The 24,842-nt window shown below is 34.0% G+C and overlaps 1 protein-coding gene across 3 annotated transcripts; it reads right to left on the reverse strand.

Moving 5' to 3' along the window:
* Positions 1–1,812: 1,812 nt before the first annotated feature.
* On the reverse strand, positions 1,813–12,931 carry LOC131932095 (zinc finger protein 76). Of its 3 annotated transcripts, none has more exons than XM_059288978.1 (14): positions 12,648–12,861; positions 11,329–11,467; positions 10,813–11,043; positions 10,350–10,499; positions 9,753–9,894; positions 9,334–9,432; positions 7,856–7,989; positions 7,014–7,121; positions 6,253–6,460; positions 5,606–5,785; positions 5,280–5,495; positions 4,873–4,994; positions 3,496–3,720; positions 1,813–3,122 (listed from the first exon to the last, which is right to left on the reverse strand). In XM_059288978.1, exons 1-14 carry the CDS (start codon positions 12,653–12,655, stop codon positions 2,988–2,990), a joined length of 2,097 nt encoding a protein of 698 aa, XP_059144961.1. In that variant the 5' UTR covers positions 12,656–12,861; the 3' UTR covers positions 1,813–2,987. The 3 variants fall into 3 exon arrangements, with proteins under 3 accessions (XP_059144961.1, XP_059144960.1, XP_059144962.1); XM_059288977.1 differs by having other exon boundaries at positions 1,814–3,122; positions 7,856–7,992; XM_059288979.1 differs by lacking the exon at positions 12,648–12,861 and adding an exon at positions 12,872–12,931 and having other exon boundaries at positions 1,815–3,122; positions 7,856–7,992.
* Between the last annotated feature and the right edge of the window lie 11,911 nt (positions 12,932–24,842).

Raw genomic sequence — 24,842 nt, forward strand, 5'->3', positions numbered from 1 at the left:
TTATGTGTTCAGAGAATGATACATTATGTTATATGTACTCATTTACTATTTTATTGTTGATGTGGAATAATTTATAAATATATTTAGATACTTCATGCATTTAAAGTAGTATGTTCTTAATACTTAGAACAAAACATATTTATCTAGCACACTGTATATTTATTAGATTGCTTGAAATAAATTGAATGTTTTTTTTTATTCTGTAGAACTCTGAACCTTGGTATATATTTGACAATAAATTTTTTTCCTAAAGGGCTGTTATGTTACTGGTTTAGCAATAAAGTAATGGTAGTAGTGTTTTTGCACCTGGTGGTAGTTTGACACTACACATAGGGCTACATCAAAATCAAGGGTCTGTCCTAGTTAATGTGTTGTAATAGCACGGCTGATTTTAGATGATGAAGTAGGCCAGTAAGGAAAATGATGGCTAGAAATGTCACAAAACTAAATTTTTTATTTCATATAAGTAGGGCTAAAATTGTTTTAAACTTGATTTGGTGAAGTTGTTTACGTCAATAATGTAATTAATAAGAAATAAATGTTATAAAGACTTTAATGAACCGAATTATTGTATCAGTTATATGAGTAAATTGTGTGAATCAAAGCCTCGGTTCCACTTGTAATTTGTTTTAATTGTAGGATGACTGTAATTGGAATCTGCCAATAAATAAAAATTTGATTGTAAGGTAAATCTAAATTATAAGTGTTATTTTTTTTAATTAAACCAGTCGCAGACTGTTTTTTAGTTTTGATGTAAAAATTTTTTTCTGTGATAATATTTTTATGCAAGATCAATGTGCCTTTGGTGTGCAGAATTAGTATATTTTTTTTTAGCATTAAGACCTGGGTTTGCTAGCTGAAATAAATGAGCTTTCTGCTGCTTAGTGGTCAAAATATTTATTATTTACTGTAATATTACTGTTTAGAAAGATAGAAACTAGATTTGAAAAATAAATAAAAAATTTCAGAACTTGAGTACATGGTTTGAATATATTTATTTCAAAAGCCTATGTGATTTTTGTATTTCTGTGAGTGAATAGTTTTTTTAAACTATACATTTTTATAGTATGGGAAATGTTTTGTTGATCTATTGGAATTTCCTGAGCTTACAAACTGCTTTCACATATCCTGTAATTAGATATTTTTATACAAACTTTTTTTGTTTCTGTAATATTTTTAAATTTATATTTCAGATATGGTGGCTTAAGTATGTTTTAAGTAAAGTAATGAATTTAAAATCCTCTTTTTAAATGATTTTTGCTTTATTTATCAATGTATTTTATAAATCTTTAGCGAAGAGGTAAGGACTAATTCTGCAAATATTGTAGCATTATTTTTTCTATGACTTAAAAAATTAAAATACTGTGTTTTGTGTTTTAAAAAAAATAATTGAAAGGAAAATAACAAAGAAATGAGGTAAACATACATTCTTGATCTAGTCTTAGATAGCTCGTATACTTTATAATAATAAAAGGATGTGAAACACATTACATTTTTAAGTGTTGAGGTGTGCTGTTTCCTGACTCCAACCAAAACTGATCATTTTAAGAATTGCTCAAAACACAACGGCTATACATTTGGGATATTTCAATGCCTAAAAAATAAGTAACAAGCCCATACAGACTTGATGGTTTATTCATCAGATAATAGTTGATAACAGCCTCAGCAATTGAAAGGATTGTATGGTAGTTACTATCCATAGCTTTTAAACAACCTTTACTTTCTTCAAGTAGTAAACCTACCCATCAGCTTTTTTAGATTCAGTCCTGGTACCCTAGAGACATTCTGTTTAGTTTATTGCCCTATACCACTTCATCCACCTTTGCTGATCCACTTAAAATAAAGATATCTATGCTAAAAAAGATTGAAGAACTACTAGATCATTCAAATTGTCTTTAAAATTTTCAGTTCTAAAATAAAAACAGATTTTTAAAACAGTGTAATAAATTATTGTTTATTTAATTCAACATTTACCTTTACAGCAAATATGGCTGTTAGCATTATATAAAAAAAAAGTTTTGTATCAAATAATTCTATCCTTTTGTACAACAAAAGGATCTGTACATTCAGTAGCATACAATGTACAATACATTTTACAGTGAAAAGGGGAACTACTCACACTTTCATAAATTCACATTAATTCCCTTTATTTTCGCTATACCATTAGTGTTGCAGAATACTCGTAACATTCAACCCTATCATTCACACCCCCACATTTGTTCTTATAGTTGTTTTTTTTAAATTTGGAATTTCATTGTAAAGTAAAAAAAAAAAATGACAATATTCACAACAGGTTAATACTTAATAATAACTAAACTTTACTTTAAGCCCACAATGAATTTAACTATAATAAACCAAACTAAAACCAGGAGTAATATAAAAAAAAAATCATGTTTAGAACAAGCAATAAAGAAGTGGACCTAAGAAATTTTGTTTAGATAAAATAAAGTATGCACATACCTAAACACCAATCAAGTATATTAGTGAGAAAAATGTAAACAACTATATTAACAAAAATTTATCAAGATGAATTCAGTTGATGACTATAATTACAATGTAAATCAAACCAAAAACAAGTAATAATTTTACAAAATCATTATAATTAAAATTGCTTGTTAGATGACATTTGAACTGTAAACATTAATATAACGTTTTAAACTCAGATCTTTGAAGTATTATTCATAAAAGGCATAGTTTTTTTTTTAAATAAAAAAATAAAGTAATCTCATTTTTATCGGCAGCCCTTGCTTAACATTATAACTCTTTAAAACTAACTCCAGTACTAAACCAAATTTATCTTCATTATGCATCTGTAATAAATTTAAATTTTATGAGATTAACTAAAATAGAAGAATAGAGAGAGCTGATACTACAAAGTTAATAAAAAAATTCTTTTCTCTGTACTGCATGTATTTGAAGAGTATTTTATTTTCAAACTGCAGAGTACCTTGCCCTTGATAGCTTTAAAAATATGAAACCACTAAAGTCTACTGTGATAGGGGAACAGCTAGGTCAGCAGTTTCTGTCCCATCCATCACTTCACCCCCTTGACCTGTGCCCTGTAGTTGTGCCATCACGTCTGATGAATGTGTTAGACTTTCCAGGTGCTGGGCAGCCAGTTGCTAAATAGAAAATACATACAGATTCTAGGCTTAGTAAATAAATTAGTTACTAGTAGTAGAACTACATCACAAAATTACCAAGTAAATTAATGCAAGTGCAATACAGAGTAAAATAAAAAATAATATCTGTGCTGTGAAAAAAAAAGGATACTTGTTTAACTGCATTACTACTTAGATTTAGTCATCATTCCACCCCCTCCCCCACCCAGAAAACAGACATTGCTTTGAGATGATGTACTAGAATTTTTAAAATATTTTATATAACTGAAGGTACTGTAGCAATGCTCAGAGAAAATAATAATAAATCATGAAATAAAATAAAATTCACCCCTGGCTACACCAATTATTACCATGGCGACTGTAAACAACTTACCTGTAAAGCTTCCAGTTGAGCTGGGTCAGTGACCACCAAAACCTGCTGACCATTTTCTCCGAGGGAAAGACTAGTGAGCCCAGTGATGCCACTCTGCTGTAGGTCCTGCAGGGTTATGCCACTTGGGGTCTGCAGTGTGACTAAACTGGCAACTTGGTGGCTGCCGTCACTGGTTACGAAGGTAGTTGCGTCCCCTGTTCCTACACCAGATGTCAGCAACATCATCTGCAAATCAGAATATCATTCAATTATTTTTTTTATTTAAAAAAAAATTCCATTACTTTTTATTTTATGCTGTTTAACAAAATTAATGTAAATACTTTTTCACACAATTGTAAAAAAGTTAAAGATTAATAGACAAAAAAAAGAGCAGTAAGCATCTGTACTGCTTGCAAATTAAAACAAGTTAATTAAAAAAGTCTAGTGACGTTTATGCGCAATTTCCTTATGTTATCTAAAAATAGCTCTGACGTATAATGCTGGGGTGTGTTCAAGCTAGAAGAACGATCGGTTTGTAGGTGTTTATGTAATTTTAAAATTTGTGACCGAACGAGAGGATATTTTTGAAAACTTTCTTTGGCAATATTGTTCTAAATTATGGCAGGAATCGATTGGTACATGTTTCAAGTCGCTAAGTGGTATGGTTGCCGAGATATGGGCCAAAAACTGCATTTTTTCGAGGTTTTTTGGCTTTTCCTGGAAATCCATGAAAGAAACCCGGAATTTTTATGGCCTATGTTCATTCTCGTAACTTGCTTAACATAATTGCTTTTGGAACTAGTCATCGATATTGCTTCGTTGAGGAGGAGATACAGCTTAAAGCCCGGACACACATTCATACATCCATCCATTCCCAGAAATGACGAGTTAATAAACGCAATTCTCCAGAATGGAAATTGCGCTAAAAAAAGATATCCCCAAATATGTGAAGACTGTTTGTTGATTAATATAAAAATAGAAACAATATTCAAGACATGAGGCCAGGATTAAAGTATACCCCTGTGGCATGAGTAAGATATCACTAACTACAGTAAATATTTTATAGTGGCTACAGTTTAATTAGATTTAAAAAAAAACCATGAAATTGTTGTAACAAAATATTATGTTGTCACTGTCAATAGATTACTGTAAGCAATCACACAGATGTAGAAAGCAGTATACCCAATGGTGACTCAAGCAAAACATTACAAAGTGACTGGAGTAAGTAAGATACAATTTGATGAATACCAGAACTTAAACATTGACAGTGGGAATCTGACTCATTCTTCAAAACTGAACTCTATCAAAACAGATGTATCTCTATCAGTAACAATCAGATTCTGACCCATCCCTTCAAACACCTGAATTTTAAAACTGCACTGACAATGAGATTCTGACCTGAACTTTATCACCAACGGATGTATCTCCATCACTGACAATGAGATTCTGACCCATCCCCTCATCCTCTTGCGACAACTCAGATTTGATCAACATCTTCTTGGATGGAGGTTCATCAGAGTCTAATAATCGGAAAAAGAAAATGTGTTCATGAAGTTCATGTTTATATAACTGTTTTCCTTGTTTTGAATTTTAAAATCACTGAGTTTTTAAAGTTTAAATTTAAACTTGTTTCACATCATCTGAGTACTTTACAATTTTAAGTTACCATGAATTTTAAAATCGCTGAGTTTTTAAAGTTTAAATTTAAACTTGTTTCACGTCATCTGAGTAGTTTACAATTTTAAGTCACCAATCTCCAGCATGCAAAGACACAAAATTTCAAGTTTTAAAAGTTTTTATTTTACCTGTTTCTGTGGAGGTAACCAAAAGCCCCTGGGGTGTCTCCTCACCGTGGGCTGTTCTCTTGTGCATGGCTAAGGTGCTGGTCTGTCTGTATGTTTTCCCACAGTGGCATGTGTAGGGTTTAGAATGGGTGTGAACCACATTATGTTTGTAAAGACTACTGTACTCTGTGAACCTTTTGCTACAGCCCAAGAAACCACAAACATACGGCTTTTCACCTACACAAGAACATATGAAAACAATTTTGTAGATCATAATAGAAGGATAAAGATCTACTTTGTTAAAAAAAAAGATAATCTAAAAATCCTATTAATCTAGTTAAAATTACCTGTATGTATTCGAATATGATTTTTATAATTTGTAGCTGAGGCAAATGCTCGACCGCATCCCTCCATGTCACATATATATGGTCTCTCTCCCGTATGTGTTCTTATGTGGACTTTGCGGATATTGGACGTAGTAAATGACTGATTGCAACCTTCAAACGGGCACTTGAAGGGACGCTCCCCTAAATTAAAAGAATAAAAAGTACATTTTTTTAGAAATTCAACATGAACTTGACTGATGTGTAAATAAAACCCAAGTGTATTATAATTTGCTGACTGTTTGGCATTCAATTTTTACATTATATAGGAATCTATAAGGTGATACCTATACCAGTAGACCCTTTTGTTTTTTTAGATCAATGATTTTCAGCCACAAATATTAAATGCAAACTAATAGTATGAAAATTCATTGACAAAAACACATAAGTAAGTTTAAAAAAGTTTTTTTTTTTATACTTTTATTGAGCACAAGGTGTAATTTTGTAACAAAATCACACTTTCTTCAAATAAAAGTAAAAAAAAAAACAACTTTTAAAGTAATGTTTTTGGGTCTTGAGCCTTTTCTCTTTTATCTGCTTAGAAGTATTTCAGTAAAATAAATTTTCAAAGCTTTGCAATAATGCCATATGCTGAAGGGATACAATCTTACCTGTATGTGTGCGTACATGTTTTTGTAAATCACCAGATGTTTTAAAAGCTTTCTCGCAGCCCTTGTCAGTATGTGGACAAGCGTATGGTTTTTCCCCTGTATGCACCCTGTTGTGAGATTTCAGGCCATAACCAGTAGCAAACCTTTTGTTACAGTTGGGGAAATCACATTGGAATGGTCGGTCACCTGTGTGTGACCTTTCATGAACCTGAACACAGAGGAAATAAATACATAAACCTAAACACTCAGGTAACAAATAACAGGCTTATTTAAACATAAAAGATAAACCACAAAATCTGTGTATTAATGACAGTCAATGAAACATATGAACTTGCACAAAACTAACCATTTAGGTAATAACTAACAGGCAAATTTTAAAAATAACATATATGAAAAAATAATTACACTAATCTGATCAGCCAGGATAAAATATTTTAAAATCCAGGAAATATAACAGAAAAATATTAACTTTTAATAAAGTAATAGGATGTCTAACTTCAGTCACCCTTATGTCACAATTAAAATATTTTAAAAAAAATAACGACTATTCACAGTGTTGTGTGGCATTAGGTATTTTGATCAAGTTTTATTTTAATTTAGTTACATCTTTTAACCTGCAAAATAATGGCTAATATTCAGCTTAAAAAATAACTTATTTAAGTGCAAAAGTGTGACATCAGTTTATGAAGAGCACCCCTCTACCCCTCTTTATAAAAATCTAAGCCACCCTCCACTCTCACAATCATTTACCTACTACCTACCTTTAAATGATGGTGTGTTGTGTATAAGCGTCCACAGTCCTCATACATACACTTGTATGCCTTGTCCCCCAGCAACACAGCTTTCTCTACTGGTTTGATCATCATAGTCTGTAATCAAATTACCAAAAAAAAACTTAATGACAAATACAGCAACAGTTTATTTACATACACAACCCATAAACTATATTGTTTACAGTCATTTACTTCTTTTCTTTAATTAAACCAATAATTGCTTTACCCGAAGATCTGCAACCAACCACTGGTGTTAGTACTAGTTCCCAGAAAGTATGTGCAAATTTGAAACATACAAATTAAAATATTTAGGAAACTTGAAGATATAAGGGACAATCAATGATAAACACCAGAGCAGGCCTAAGCCAATAAACATTTTGTGTCACCCCAGGAAAAGGTGTGATCTGAATGGTCAAAGTTTTGTGTAGTCCTAGTAGATGAGCATAGGATGGAGTGGTCTAGCGGTAGAGAGCTGGACTGCTAACCCGTAAGTCTCGAGTTCGAATCCGGGTTCAAGTCAGTAGACCGTCCCTGAGTCCACCCAACTCTGATGGGTACCTAACTCACATTAGGGAAAGTAAAGGCGGCTGGGCACAGTGCTGACCACACTATCTCTTCATATGCCAAGGTTACAGAAACAAGTGAACTCTACTTCACTTGCCCCATAGACCGTCAGGTTTGAAAGGGAAACTTATTAGATGAGCATTTAAACAAACCTAAGTGTTCAACTAGTTGAACCCATAGCTCTAGTATACACATTGTACAATATATCAGCGTGGTCAAATAGTCAAAATTGTGTGTGGCACTAACAAACACCTGTTGTTACATACCTGAGAGGTCAATTGGTCTAAATTGAGACTTGCACCATCCAGACCTGTTGTATCAGCAAAAATTCCATCTGAGCTACTTCGAGTTATAAATGCAGTTGAGCCATCCTCAAAATGTATTTCCTGGAGACCTTCATCTACTACGTGTCAACAATAAAAAACATTTAAAAAATGCACATACAACTAATTTTCTAATTCATATTTTTTAATGAAAAAATACAAAATTTTAAATAATTTTCTCAACTAACGAGTCTGAAAAAATACTAAATAAAAAAGCCAAAAAAATGTGGTATGCAACATATATAATAATAGTTGTAGCTGATGACTTAAAAATAATTTTAAAAATGTCTGTGCAGGAAGTATGGCGCATCACAACATTACTTCGAACAATTCAGCATATTTATAGGAGGAAATTGTAAATTTTAGGGAAACATCACAGTGACCTTAAAAAAATGCTTCGCTCTTTAAGGGAATATGCTATGTTTTTTTCTATTTTTTACAATTTAAGATCTAAAGCCTTTTGAATACTTTTATCATATTTGGCATATAAAAGTAATTATTAAACAGCAAAAAAAAGGATCGAAAACAATTTTGATTGTCATGGAAACCCAAAAAACCTCCGCCATTTTGAATTTTTAGGTACTTTTAAAAATACTAAGGCTTTTTTATTTATGCACCTATAGCAATCAAATTTAAACTGCTTATATTTCAGTATATATTAAAACTTTTGTCACGACAACTTTTTGAAATAATTACTAGTAAGAATTTTACAAGGTCTAAAAAATCGTACCCTTTTTAGTATACAAAAGTTTCAAAGTTTGCATATTAATTACCAAATACTTTTTTTCTATGAAAGCAATCACAATTCCCTCGTGACAAAAGTTGTGTTTTTGCATCAAGAACAATGACTGAAAATATGGTTGGCATTGTTTAATAAATAAAAAAGTAGTAGGCTTTTTAGTGTTAAAAACATACGAACTGAGAAAAACAGCCAAAAGTAATGAAAACTAGGTCAGGAAAGTACCATATCTGTGTAAACTGCAAAGCCGATTGTAAGCTTTAGGTGTTTCCGATATGTAGGAAATTAAGTTTATTAGATATATGAGAAATCCAGCTTTCCAATGATGTCAAATACAATATAATGATGGATATAAAACTTTTCATAGAGATCTTGTAAGATTGGGAAAAATTGATTATTTTTTAATTAATAGGATCATAAAAATTGTAATTCAAACACATAAAATATTTTTTTCTCTTTAAAGTTATTTTTTTCTTTATACAAAAATGGACAAAGTATCCAAAAGTGCAAGAAACTGATCATGACGAAAAACAAGAAATTTTGTGATTTTTTTCTGCGCATATCCCCTTAAGTTTTCAATTGAAAGTTTACCATATAAGGAATAAGTTTTCCAAAGTGCTCAGAAAAATAACAACTTGTATATTAAAACTTATGAGTAAAATGTTGATAATGCATTACTTACACACTTCCTTGGAAGCAGATCTCAATAACGCAGTCGTGCCATCTTCTAATTTGATGGTTTGACCTTCCTCAAACTTGGGTATACATTGCTGGTCTGACCCTATCACACATGAAATGGAGAATTCAAGCTTTAATTTATAAAATTCTAAATGTCACAAATGAATACAGTATGTACAGGGGACATGTACTTAGGATTATTTCTATTACTAGCAAACTATTTTATTGCTACCACTGCACAATTCTAACAGACAATTAAATGTTTAAAGAAAATTTAAACTAAATTCTTAAATACAGGTTTCATATCAGCTCATTTATAAAAATAAAACATGGTACAAGTATTATTTCCAATGAGTACTGTGCTGTATACTGATTTAAAAAAAAAATTACAGTTAAAAAACTCATTTGCAAAATAAAGTTTACCTTCTTCTGTTTTAATAAGAGTGGTAGTTCCATCTGATAATGTTAAAACAGTTTGAGTTAGCTCCCCTCCTTCTGATGTTATAACATTGGCCATGGAGAACTTGATGGCTTCAACAGATGCATTGGCAGTAACTACATTACCCTGTGGAAATTTTTTTTATCACTATTTTAGTTACAGCCATTCATTCTTTAAACAGCATATTTTTAAGTATCATTTCTTTTGTTTTTCCACTGAGGTTTTAAAATTATGTAAGACCACTTAAAATAAAAGACCAAATTTTGGTCTGGTAAAAAAAGATAATTATGAAGTTAGAGGGTTTATAATCTATATAAGCTAAACCTTAATTAATACTAGTGTCTACTTTAAAAAAAAATCTCTGTATTATATACATATAAATGACTATCTAGGATAAAATATGATTGCAAAGTTTTTAAAAAAAATTATAGTTACTCAAATAAATGATTAAAAAAAGTTTTATGAATTACTTTGCTCCTTTTTTCTGAAACTGATAGCATAAAATGAATACTGGGTTTCCCCCCTTATAAAATCAACTCCAAACTGTATTCCTAATATTAGCTACCACAGGTTAAACTCACATCAGATGTGTGCATAAGTAGTCGTATAACATGGTCCGCAGACACAGGAACAGCGAGATTCCCATCTGTGAGCAGGATTCCTTCCTTTAGCTCCCCATCTTCAGCCAACTGGTTCTCAGCATTGGAATCACCATTTTCATCAAGATTGTCCTGAAAGTTAATTTCACATTTAAAAGTAGTCATTTTAAAAACTTTTTCAAAGTACTTCATTCAAATATTTGTATTACATACAAACTAATAATTACTTTTATCTGAATATGTTAGATGTATTACTATTATTACTTAAAAATACAAAAAGTGTTGCCTTTTATTCTCTGGTGTATGCAAAATGGTAGTTTTAGTTTTCTTTCAGTGCGTTGACAGCAAAAAAGATAATCTACTACAAATATGAATCTAATTCAATGCCAATATTATATAACTAAGAAAAACCTTGTAAATCTAAAAACACAAGTAGCTTAATTACCTCCTGTGCATTATCTTCCTCTAATGTCTCTGAATGTACCATATCCTCATACTCTGATTTAGAGCCTAACCCATCAACATCATGTTGCATGTCCTCAGAGTCATGTCCCCCTGACACGCCCAAACCAATAGGGTCGTCATCATCTGCGGTCATGGATGTAGATACAATATTTACATGATCCTCGTCTTCATCATCTCCATCTGAGTTCAAATTTGTTTCTTCCATACCTCCCTACAAAATAAGGAGAATAAGACATATATATATATATATATATATATATATATATATATATATATATATATATATATATATATATATATGCAAATGTAACAAAACCAGCAAACTCTTCTTTTCTCTGTAACTTAAGATTTCATCATGTCTAAACAACTTTGTTCTATTCAGCTAAGCTATCATGTTTCTTCTTCTCCTTCGTTCTTAATTCAAGTTACTGTAAATGCATATACAAAATCCCCATTCAAACACCTGCCTCCTTTATGTATGATGCTAATTACATACCCCCGTATGATCTCCAAGCCCAGTAAAGTCTTCATCATGGTCATGGACGTTTGAAGACAGAGGTGAGAGAGAACTAGACTCCCCCAAACTGTCCAGAACATTGTCCATAGATTGTTGCGCACAATTTGAAATTGTTTCTCTGTCAATAACAATCATTTCATTTCTTAGCACAAAATAAACAATTGGGTAAAATACCTAAGTTCTTTCCTTGTTTAAAGCATATCAATTTTTAAGATTCTCACAGATGGATGCTGCATTCAAAATATGGACTAAATATATTTTTAACAAAAATAAAAAAAAAGATGGAGTATGCTGCATAATACAATCATGACTAGGGTCATTGACTAGCTCTGGAATTTTTAGAATCCCCCCCCCCCTATCCAATAGCTGTATATAATACCATGTTTGGCACTTAGAGTCTATAAATTTTCTAGAAGGCCACACAGTAATAAATGTGTGTTTTTTTTTCTTCTAGTGATGTATGCATGCTTGTGTTGGAATTAGGCTTTATTAGGCAAGACTGTAAAAACAGCAAAATTAATAACCTTAAACAGCCAAAATTAAGGAAAACATGTTAGTTTTTTTTATCAGTTGAAACTATTGAATTGTTAGGGGATGGTAACATCCATAAGCTGCAACTAGCAAACAAAATAATGTCTAGATCTAGATTAGATAACTATAGTATTAGTATAGTATTAGGCCTATAGTTTATAATACTATTAATATTAACTATTAATAAAGTATTAATACTACTGTGGTAGCTTATTTAGTATTATTTACACTTAAACTAGATCAACAGTAGACCTATACTAAGTAACTAAAGTATACTTATATAATATATATAGCCACTATATGCCCTATTTAATAATTAGGCCTAATATTATAGTAATAAAGTAGTTTTAACTTGACTTAGATCTGATTATGTGTTCTGGTAAACCCTTATTTATTTTTTTTTTAAATTGTGTAGCCTATTATTTTTGTTACTGACTTGAGTGCAGATAGGTCATTTAAAATGTATTTCCTTTCACTTTGCCTACAGTTATAGATCTAGATCTAGATCTCTAGAATCTAGAAATGAATAGATCTAGAAATCTAGATCTACTCGAATCTGATTTTGAAAGGACCTAGCCCTAGTTGTTGTATGCATTATCATATTATGTAGATCTATCAGTTTCGTTTCCGAGACTTGAAAAGAATTGTGTGATCTTCAAACCATATTGAAAAAAAAAAAGAGTAAAATGTTAGAATCTAATAGACTGCAGAGGAGGCTATGGACAGGGGAACTAGAGAGTTGTCTTTCCAATGCGCATTTGACACACTTGGCCATTCATTCCATCGTAAGTTTCCTCCATTTTGTTTCATGCTGATACTGATAGTAAACCTATAACCAATCGTATAGACAAAACCGTCGATAATGGATTTAATTCATTGTTTTCTATTTATATTCGAACGCATTTCGATCAAACGCAACCGAAAGACTTTTCGGGGCTCCCAGACGACCCAGGAACTGAGGCCGAAAACAGTGAACACTGGGAAAACTTACCCAAAAATCCCTGTTCTGTACCGCCATGCACTGCTCAGTCTTCAAGATGGCGACACCGAATTTTTTAATTACCGTAAACTCTCCAATAAACTGTAAACAAATAAAGAAGAAAAAAGTCAAATATTAATAATAGCGTACGCTAATCTTAAAATAAAATAAATCAGGGCAAGATTTTGTAAATTACTTTACATATAATACATACACATTATGTATTACATATATAGATAATTTATTTACCAATATACTCCTAGGCCTAAGTTAGCCCTTTAACAAAAAAACAAAACAAAAAACAATAGGGCAAAGGCTGTAAATACTAGATCTAGATCTAGTACTAAAGTTGGTAATAGATCTAGTCTAGTAGACAATAGGCGAAAGGCCTCCCGAATATAAATACATTTTATACAAAGATAATGAAATCACCTAGAGAAGTATTGCAAGAATAAATTACGGATTCTTTACACGTGCAGGGGCGGAACTACAGTGCCGCCAGACCCCGCAATGCAGGGGGGGGGGCACGCCATTTAGGGGCCCACAGTCGACCAAAATAATTTTTTTATATTTAAAAAAAAATAATTTCCTTGCTTTTTTTGACTTGATGGTTGTTTTGTAAAAAGATTACCGTAGCTTCTATAGACACCATCCCACGCTCTTGTATATTTTTCCCTTTGTTTTTAAACCACTGTGAAAGCCACGTCCTCTTTCTCCTACAATCAAACTTATCAAAGCTATGCAGACGTTCAAACCACTTATTTCCCTTTTTTAAATAGTCAAATAAGGGTGCTCATAAGCTCCTTTTAATAGATTTGTACTAAACACATTAAAAAGCAATTACTTCTCTTAATTATTACTTTTTTGTAAAGTACTTACTTATGAATGACATTGTATAAAAAGGAAATGTATTTAAAATTAATAATATAAATTCGAAAAAAACATGAAAATAAACATAACACGAGACACCATAACTTACATACAAAGCTTTCAAGTTTTATATTCTTTTGAACGACTAGAGGTTAAGAGGTCTTATAGCAGAGATAAAATAAAACTGATTTTGACAAAACTCACTAATGCACTTACACTCATGGCATGATGTTGTAATTAGTTTTAAGTGAAAAAAAAACAACATTTTTTTCAAAACCCGAACAGGCCAGCAATGAATATCCTATGTTCGTATGTCGTGTTTGATACATATATATATATATATATATATATATATATATATATATATATATATATATATATATATATATATATATATATATATATATATATATATATATATATATATATGGGGGGGCCTAAAAAAATTTTTTGCGGGGTGGCCCTTTTTTTCTAGTTCCGCCACTGTACACGTGTAGTGTATATTGATCTTTTTTTCATTATAATTTACATGAAAGTAAAAAAAAAGCGAAAAAACAACAAACAAACAACAACTGAAATTCAGTTTAAAAATGAAATAGTGTGGTAACGTCAAAATTTTTGAATCACCTTTTCCTCTTCACTCATCGTGACAAACGTCCTGTTATGAACGACTATATAGTAATAGTTGTCGTCCGTAAATGACGTCACACTCGTAGGGGTCCATAATTTAGAGACGATTTGTGATGAGGTGTGTAAGGGGGGGGGGGGGGGGGGGGTCAGTGTGACTTAACACTTTTTGATTTTTTTAAAAAAAAGGCATGTTTGACACTGGCACCGGATTTTAGCCGTTATTCCGCATTTTCAAAAACTTTTGTTGTAAATGAATTTGATTAATTCACTCTATGTAAATTTTAAAATATTTTCTATATAAATTTCATTTCGTTCGAAGAGATGCCTGGAAGAAACTCTGGACGGCTGGGGTGTGACGTAATTGTTGGAATGGGAGGTTGGTCTGGCTTTTTGTGAATGACTGATTGGGGGAGGGGAGGTAAAAAATCGTTAAAAAGCGTGACGTCAAACTATATTGAATACACATTTTTATTTAGTAATATTTTAGACGCATATATTGTAAGTTTATTTTAATATACGATATTTAATGTCTGAATATTAATAATAATATTATGTTTAAAGTAAGGGGAAACGGCTGTTTATGTTAAAAGGGATCCTATCCTGATCATTCTATGAAATATTTTAACATTGGGTTGTCTTTCTTATTATGTCTCTGTTCAGTCATTAGGGTATGCGAGACTAAATATTAATTTTTCGCGCCAAGAAAAGGACCAATAGTCTATGATTTTGGGGTCAAGTTTGAGAGGTCAGTGTGTGTTCTCAAAACATGGAGGTCGAGAAAACAAACAAACTTACGCTTTACGAGATAAAGATTTAGATCTAGTCTAAATCAAAGTTTATTATTTTTATTAGACTCTATGCGAACATTTTAAATACAGTCCTGTTGGCTACAAATCTACATTGGCTGAAATTACATTTAAAGGTAAAGTTTAAAAAAAAAATTAAAAGTTAGGCCTAATTAAATTACTAATTAATAATTAAATTTATACCTAAATATATAATTTAATTAGGCCTAGTAATTAAAATTAGTTAAATTAGGCCTACTAAAATCTAAACTAAGTGCTAGTCTTTGAGTTTGTGTTTGTTTCATAAATTTTAAAAAATCTGATTTCACTGATATAGGGGGATGCTTAAGGGGGGGGGGGGAGGGTTGGGTTGTTCACGTCTGCATGTAGATTTTGTAGATTCTACACGACAATAACATTAAAATAGATACAGTAGAGAGGTAAGGTAAATCTGTGGGCTACAGCAGATGCAAAACATCATATTATTTAACCTAACTACATATAATTAATTTAAATGTTAAATGGCTTCACATGTGCTTAAATGTTTTAAATAGAATAACAATAGGGCTGTTATAATTTATTATACTGCATGAGGGTTTAGTTGATATGAAAAACTAATATTATATTATAGTACAGATATATAAAAATATATATATATATATATATATATATATATATATATATATATATATATATATATATAGACGGAGTAGCCAAGTGGTAGAGAGCAAGACTGCCAACCTGTAAGTCTCAGCTAGAATTGGGGTTCAAGTCAGTAGACCGTCATTGAGTCCAACCAGCTCTAATGGGTACCTAACTCACATTAGTGACAGTAAAGGTGGCTGGGCATATATATAGTGCTTACCACGCTATCCCTTCTTATGCAGAAATCACAGAAACAGGTGAACTCTACTTTTGTTTACTAAGGGATTGTCCATAATTGACTTTGTTGAAGTTAATGTGGCACAAAGTTTCATCTGCCTGAGGAACAGTTATATGCATTTGGTGATCTATGAAATGTAAGTGTTAAATGCTATATGGTTTTTGCGGTGGGTAACACATATAAAAGTTGATCTTGTATAATTAGTGCTCAATCCCACCTTTTAACTAATCACATTGTATGAAAGTGAAATTTGTTGGCCTCTAGATTTCAAAGGGAGTGAAACTCAGATGGTCAGCTTACACTTCATTTGGAGGACCCTAATTGTTGAACTGATAAAGTAACTCGGTCATAAAACATCAATCATTGTTGGCTAAACTGATGAGCGTCTTAACATTACTTGCATGGATTTATACCTATGTTTTTTGGACGGAATTTGCTATTTAACAATTTAATATGTGATAAAGTTTAATTGTGTGCATAGAAAGTAGAAACCGAATGAATATTTGGGTTGTAGTTAGTTCTAATATGTAAAAATTATACCATCTAAATTAGACGAAATGGGTTTGAATGGTGCACTTATTGGCGCTGCTTGTTTAACAGTCCAGTTCCCATTTCAGACCTACAATTCATAGTGTAGATGAAGTAGAGTTTTTTTCTTGGCCTCAGCATATGAAGAGATGGAGTAGTCAGCAATATGCCCATCTGCCTTTACTTTCTCTAACATGAATCAGGTACCCATTAGAGCTGGGTGGACTCAGGGACGTCCTGCATCCTTAAGTCCAGGCTAAAATCCAAACGCGAGACATTCTGGTTAGCAGTTGAAGGCTCTACCACCCTACCATGCCATCCCATAGTATAGCATGAACTAACCTTTATATTGCCTGCAAGCTTTGTAGAAGCTAGCACCAAATCTTCTCTGTGAAAAAGCTCAGCCAATACCTTTTCAAGAGTTAACCTAGCCTTCTTTTCTCTCTTAGCCCTATCTAAAGATTTTAAACTAAATGGCCTGCCACAGCTGGGGGGAATTAATGTATGACAGAATGATTCACAGTGTCAAAGTTAGATATATGTTAACAAAAAAAAATATTTGTTTCAAAATGAGATTTATCTAAGTAAATCTGACAAGCTTATTATTAAAACTTGTGTACTGGATCTAATAAAGCATGTTAAAGCTATGTTTTTGATGTTTTTTTTTTGTATATGGCTAAGCTGTTAGGTAAAACAACTAGAACAAATATGAATACAAGAAGGGAATAAAATGCATTTAATTGTCTTTGTCTACTGGGCTTTCTGTTTTCTGTGTTCAGCTTCAAAGTGGAGTGGTAAAGTAGTTTTTGGGGTTTTAAAAATTGTGCAATATTTACTGTTTTAGTACATTTTCTCTAGCTGTTTTCATATGTTTGTGTAAATACATTTTTGATAACCAAGCAATATTCAGGCCACTTTATTTTAGTAACGGTATATTTATCATAATTTATGCAAAATGGTGTGATGTGGCCACGCGCTAGCGCTCGACTGCTAAACTGGAAGTGTTTGAGTTCATATCTTGGGGCTCTAGGGCGTCGTTGAGTTTGCCCAGCTCACGTATGGGAAAATAAAGGGGGCTGGACATATTACTGACCACACCATCTGCACCCTAGTCACAGAATCAAGATGAACTACTTCCTCTACCTTATTTAACACCCGGGCCGATAGGGTAACAGCTAACAGTCACTGTGTGTGTTTGCAAAAGGGGCTGGACATATTACTGACCACTCCATCTGAACCGTGGTCACAGAAACAGATGAACTCTACTTCCTCTACCTTATTAGACACCCGGGCCGATAGGGTAACAACTATTTAACTCAAGTCACTGTATGAGGGTTTGTGTACACCTCGCTGACGCCCAAATAGCCCACACATTTAACTTTTCAATAATTAATAAACTCTTGTGTTGTCAACAAAAAAAAAAAAACACCCCCCCAAAAAAAAAACCGCTGTTTAAAATCAAATTGTGAACACCAGTTCGCTTCAATCACCCTGCAAACTAGCCCAGCAGAACATGCATACATACATCACATTAGATAACACACACGGTGTAGTTCGGAAGGCTGCAAACAACGCATGTCTGAAGACATAAAATATCAACCTTTTGCTTTTCGCTTCAAGCCGGGTGGGAGGAGGAGGGGGGGGGGGGGGTAAAAAAGTGAGAATGCACCTGCAGGGATTGCATTGTCAAGTTATCAAAAAAAAAACTTTGGAGAATCTTGCAGCCTTTTATCTATATCCGTCGAACCCAGGAGGGGAATGCTTTTAGCCGTTGAGTTCCTGTCATTCTTATTTGGCCATCGATTCCCCCCCCATTCCCACTCCCGTCCGCCCCCCAAAACAATATCAACACTGTCTCGCGTTTGTTATGGGTCTATTTTATATCGTTTAGGAGTAAGTTTATTGTTGATCTTTTTTTTTTAAATGCTGTTTTGCTACCGATCTTAACTCGATTATAAATACATTTATTTACCGGTTTTTTAAAAAGATGTACTCTGTATGTTAGCCAACGACGTTTTTACCTACCTCACACTTGCTCAAAAAAAAACATGTGTATATTTATTTTTAAGTTGTTACGATTTATGTTATATCTATCGTGCACACAATGCTTTTAAAGCTAGGCTTTTTTTTTGTAAAATTGCAATACTTAGATGCTGCTTCTTTCCCCCCCCCCCCCAACTTATATAAGTAATCACACTTCCCCAAGTACCTCTCCCCCACGTCGCCCGACGTATTTCACTTTATCCTGTAGAGAATTTACTTATTCCGCTTTGCCCCCCTCCCGTTCTATTCCATTTTATCCCCCCCCCCTCCACCTACGTAATTCATCACTGAGTTATAACCTAAATGTTGTTGATCTCTTATACTCCACCCTACACCTTTATTATCCCCCTCCCCTAATTTCCCCCCCCCCCCCTCTTTTTTCCCTTTCTCTTCTAACTTATACTTGGCATACGTTTCTTTCTGTGAAAGACGGACCGGGCTTGCTTGCTTCAGTGTGTGTGGAATGAAAACCTCACTCTACCGTCTCTCTCTCTCCCCTCCCGTCCCAAACTCTTGCTCCCCTATACGTCCGCGTACATGTGGCTGTAATTTCTACAGCATAATTTCTGTAGCTCCCGCGTCTGATGTTTGGGTTGGTTGGGGGAGTGAGCTTTTAAAACAAGAGAGGATTAAAATGGACGAGACTCGTTTCTACACGGCGCTGAGTAAATGTAGCGAGACGTTTGATTATTGAAATAGTTCGTGTGTGTTCTAGACTAATCTAGACGATAAAAAACAACTTTCTAGATTTGTATGAAGTGGAGGCAATGTTGAATTACTTAAAAGACTGTAACAACGCTAAATATCAAATATGGGGCTGCGTGGTCGGATGGTAGAGTTCACGACTTGTAACCCGAAAAGTCTCGAGTTCGGATCCCGGGCTCGAGTCTGTAGGGCATCCCTGAGTCTACCCAGCTCTGATGGGTACCTAACTCACGTTGGGGAAACTAAGGCAGCTGGGTATAGTGCTGACCACATTATCCCTTCACATGCCGAGATCAAGAATCGTATGAATTCTACTTCATCTGCCCAATGGATTGCTATGTCTGATTAGGATTCTCTACTTTTTATTTTAAAAAATCGCCACTGTAAAGCTAATTTTCCTTAAGAATATAAAACACGTATATATTTTTCTCTGTCTATTATTGAAGATACTTGGTATTAAACTATTTTTAAAATTGATATTAAACTATTTTCATGAACTAAAACCTGCAGCAGACTTAGTGGTACAACTCATTCACCTTTATTAAACACCAATATCTGATTCACGAATCTTCACCCCTTTCCCCCCCCCCCCTTCAGCTCATCTTTACACTTATCGATAATCGATTCTAACTCTATTTGATGGGCATGTGGGAAAAAAAAAACTCAATAAAATTTATCTCCCCTTTCCTTGCTTTACAACACTGTCCTCTATGTATTAACACTGTTGCTGAATGCCAAACATGGAAATATAAAGTGGTCGCCCCTTTCTCGATCAGTTTCTTGCACTCTAGTTTCATGTTAGACATTTTGCTTGCCTTGCAATATTTGTATCAGTGGTTCTTAACCTGGGTTCGATCGGACCCCAGGGGTTCGGTGAGTCAGTCACAGGGGTTCGACGTAGGTCAAGATACACACACCCGATTCATATGTTTCGCGACTGGATTTTGATTTTTTTTGTCAGTGTGAAGGATATAGTTGTTAAGAAGGGTTCGGGGAATGCGCATATCAAACTGCCCCCCCCCCCCCGAACGAAATGAAATTTATATAATTTATATAGAAAATATATACTTTTAACAGTGTCCGCCCCCCCCCCCCCCCCCAAGAAAGTCTACCCCCCCCCCCCCGGAGAAAAAAGTCTGGAAGAAACACTGACTGGTGGGGTTCGGTACCTCCGAAAAGATTAAGATCCTCTGATTTGGATGGAACAAAAAAAAAAACTGGCTATCAACCCCTGTAAAAGATGAAAAAAAAATGATATTTTTGTTAGACATATAAAGACAGTTATTTGCGCTCAAACAAGTTTTAAGTAGATGTTGCCCATTCTTTCGTTCGATCAATCCCTTCCCCTTGCTCAATGTTGATTCCCATCTCTATCAATGAAGTAAGACTTTGTGTGCGAAGTGTTGATGGTGAATGATGGTTGAGGATGTGTGTATAGGCTATATATTGGACGCCGTCCCCCCTCCCACCTTAATTTGTGTGTGTGCGTGTGTGTGTTTGCTATAGCACCGTGGTGGCCAATGATATGTTTTAGCTTTCCCCAAAACTACTTTTTATTTGGCTTGGCTGTTACTGTTATCAGTGGCGTAGTCAGAATTTTGTCATGGTAATATTGATTCGTATTTAACTTTAAAAAAAAAAATTCTATAACGAATTTCAGAAAATAGTGGTTTTATGACATTGAAATTTTTTGAAATTGTAAACACAAATCAACATCGCCAGTAGTTAAAACAAAACGTGAGATAACTTTCATTTTGTGGTTCTACCCTTCCCCCCTCCAACACCCCCTGCCTACGCCACTGAGTGTTAAGATTGTCCCCCCCCCCCCCCTTTACAGCCTCATCCTTGCTACCCCCCGTTTCACTTTGCCTGTTTACAGTCGCCCATGTGATTTAGATCTACACTAGAGTTAAAGCTACGGGCTGTTTTTCATTCCTTCCCCTGAGCTTAATTTTTTAAGTCAGTGTTCATCATTCGCAAATGTTTTCAGTTAAACTGCAAATTATCTACTTACATATTTGCTAAAATAGCAAAATGTTACAGGCTGTTAATATGCCTTGAGTAATATCAACAGCGTAGTGACATTTTTACTGTCTACTAGTCTATGTACCTATGCATTTTATAGGTATGCTTTAAAAAAAAAAATAGCAAACCAAATCTGTTGATTGAGGTACTAACTACCACACGCAGTAAGCTAAATAACGTCACTGACTCTTTTTTTTTCAAAAATAAATAAAAAATAAATAAACAACCCTCTTTTACTGTTAGTGAACATTTAAAAACAAGTTAATTAAAAAGTCTAGTGACAATTTTAGCGCAATTTCCTTATGTTATCTAAAAATAGCTCTGTCGTAGCGTAAATCAAGAGCAGGGTTAGTAAAACCATTGGTTAGTTATTAAAACGTTTTTTATTAAATAAACCTAACTACTAACTAAACTAAGCACCTTGAAATCAAGAGCAGGGTTATTAAAACCATTGGTTAGTTGAACTTGATTATCAACATGATAATCATTAAGATGATAGATCTCTACTTCCGGCATGTATATACAACCACACCACACGCGTCATCACGTTCAATAGATGCGTCATCGCGTTCCATGGCTGCGCCATCACGTTCAGTAGGCGCGCAAGTTAATTAAAAAAGTCTAGTGACATTTATGCGCAATTTCCTTATGTTATCTAAAAATAGCTCTGACGTATAATGATGGGGTGCGTTCAAGCTAGAAGAGCGATCGGTTTGTAGGTGTTTATGTAATTTTAAAATTTGTGACCGAACGAGAGGATATTTTTGAAAACTTTCTTCGGCAATATTGTTCTAAATTATGGCAGGAATCGATTGGTACATGTTTCAAGTCGCTAAGTGGTCTGGTTGCCGAGATATGGGCCAAAAACTGAATTTTTTCGAGGTTTTTTGGCTTTTACGGGAAATACATGAAAGAAACCCGGAATTTTTATGGCCTATGCTCATTCTCGTAACTTGCTTAACATAATTGCTTTTGGAACTAGTCATCGATATTGCTTCGTTGAGGAGGAGATACGACTTAAAGCCCGGACACACATTCATCCATTCATTCATTCATCCATCCATCCATTCCCAGAAATGACGAGTTAATAAACGCAATTCTCCAGAATGGAAATTGCGCTAAAAAATATGTTACTACTTTTGTTGGTAACTTCTGAAATAATAATGGGCTTAAGAAGTGCGCTAGTAATTCAAGCTGCGTATATTACATTTCCTTACATTTGTTGAGTATTGGGTCATCCATAAATGATACCACGTTTTTTGACGATTTAAACTTCCCTCCTCCCCTCCGTCACACACCATCACAAAAAGCCAGACCCCACTTCCTAATATGACGTCACACCTCAATCTGCACCCCCCCCCCTCAAAATTGCAGTTAACTTTTTTTTTAACATTAATTTTTTTTCTAAAATATTGACTAAGCTCGCTCAATTTCTAATACTGTTTATTGAAACAGTTTTCTAAAACGCGATGATATTGCGGCGAAAATTTGTTTTATAACATTACTTTTTTTTAAATACTAAAGTGTGACGTCTCGCTATCTGAACGCCACATTACACATCGTCACAAAATTACGGACCCCCCTTTATGAGAAAAGTAAATGGCCTATCTTTTCTTTAAAGCAATCACTTAAGACTGTCCAAATGTTCACAATTTTACTTCATCAACCTCATCTTCGTTTCTGTAAACAATATTTAGTAAAGTTCTTAGTGTCTAAACTTCCCTCCACCACCAGTCCACTTAAAAACCTGCCCAGTGAAGTGTAACCACGCGCAGGAATCAATTGTTGTTTAGTAAAAACAAACCGAATATCCACTGCTCAGCAAAGCAAACACGACCCCAGCTTGGCAGATCTCAAGTTTCACACGGGCTTGGGTTTTCCTACGCCACGAACGTTGTCTTGTTGGGGGTCGTTGGATAATTCTCTCCCCCTCCCTTTTTTTGTATAGCGTATAAAAACGAATATATAAGCAAGGTGAAAGGGTATCCCCGCCCCTTTCTGTATTGGAATGCTTTTCTTTTCGTATAGTTTTTGTTTTATTTTAAACACCAGCATTTGGCTTTCTTTCAGATTCCCATTGTTAGACTTCAGTACAAGAAGACGATTGGTGACAATGTCCGTCCATGTTGAGACTTGAATCTTTTTACAATGTTAGTGGAATATTTGTGAAACGATTAAATTTTATAATGTATTATTCTCTTCGAATTTTTTAAAGATGCTTATTGCTAATATATGGTATAACCTGTGTATTCTAATATTTAATAGTATTACATTTAGTATCAGACTTAATAGTGGCTAATACATTCATCATGAAATAAGGTGACTATTTACAACGGGGTGAGGACCGCACCAGGTGACACCCGACCTAGTGACGCCATTGTCTAAAAACTTCTTGTCCAGTTCTTTTAGTGAAGACAAGCTTTGGGTGCTTAAATTAAACGCGTAGTGTAATGTAGTGGCATCAGTCGAGTTTGATGAGAAGCCACTGATCATCATTGTTGACATGGATGAAGAACGTGTTTTGGTTAATTTTGACTGCATAGATGCCGTAAAATACGGTAAAAACAAACAACCCAAAAATGGTTCATTTTTTAAAGAAGTTTAGTATATTACATTATAGAATATATGTTTTAAAATCTGCAAATAATGAGAATTTGATTTTTTTAGCTCACTTAATGGCAGCTGTTTAAATAACAATACACACGTTTTTTTTTAATCTTTCAAGTCACGTGGATTCTAACCCCGGTTGGGTTCATCGACACTGATTAAAGTATTATATCTTTTTTTTTATATCAAACATTTTTTTCTATTTAGTCAGAGGAGGGCGCGTCGGACGTTGGGATGTCTGAAAGAAACTCCGATACTCTATCACAGGGGTCTCCAAACTACGGCCCGTGGGCCGAATGCGGCCCGCGAGATCCTTTCATCCGGCCCGCGGAGATCTTTTTGTTCAAGGAAAAAAATGTTTGTTAGAAGTGGCTGAGGTACTTTGCTCAGAAAATTCAAAACAATTTGAAAATCTAGCTTCGGGTATAAATACCTTTGCTCTCCGTGTTGCAAATATTGATGAAAACATTGTGACTCAAATAGAGTCGTTGGACAGTTGTTCCATGTTTTTGGAACAAGTACAGGGCAACAACTTGACGCACTTGCAGCAAAGCAAAGTCTTCATGGTCGATACAACAGCTGAGTTCCCCACATCATTTGCATGCAAGATCATCAAAGACCCCCAGCTGCAGTTTCAGTAACGGTTTTCTGACTAGGATTCAAAGGCAAAAGAAGTGAGACTGCTTCAAAACCCATTTGAAGCAAATGCAACCAGTTGCCCAGATGAACTGCAGATGGAGGTCATTGAATTGCAAGCAAATGACCTCCTAAGAGACAAGTTCCAAAAATGGCGGGTGGGTTTTTGTGTTTGCCCAAGGAGAACAAACTTGGACCTTGAGTGTGTTGTCAGCCGGACAGTGTTTCTTTCAGACTTTTTCTCCTGGAAGGGGGGTGTTGCATTTAAAAT

This window comes from Physella acuta, unplaced genomic scaffold (assembly GCF_028476545.2).
Source record: "Physella acuta isolate Inbredline_101_S28 unplaced genomic scaffold, ASM2847654v3 ptg002087l, whole genome shotgun sequence".
NCBI classification, from domain to species: Eukaryota; Metazoa; Mollusca; class Gastropoda; family Physidae; genus Physella; species Physella acuta.

What these genes read in the sequence shown, in the direction of transcription:
- LOC131932095 (XM_059288977.1), bottom strand. An exon ending in TCTTATTAAAACAGAAGAAG is followed by an intron (nt 9,433 to 9,752) that starts GTAAACTTTATT and finishes CATGTGTGATAG; the next exon opens with GGTCAGACCAGCAATGTATA. An exon ending in GGTTACCTCCACAGAAACAG is followed by an intron (nt 4,995 to 5,279) that starts GTAAAATAAAAA and finishes TCCGATTATTAG; the next exon opens with ACTCTGATGAACCTCCATCC.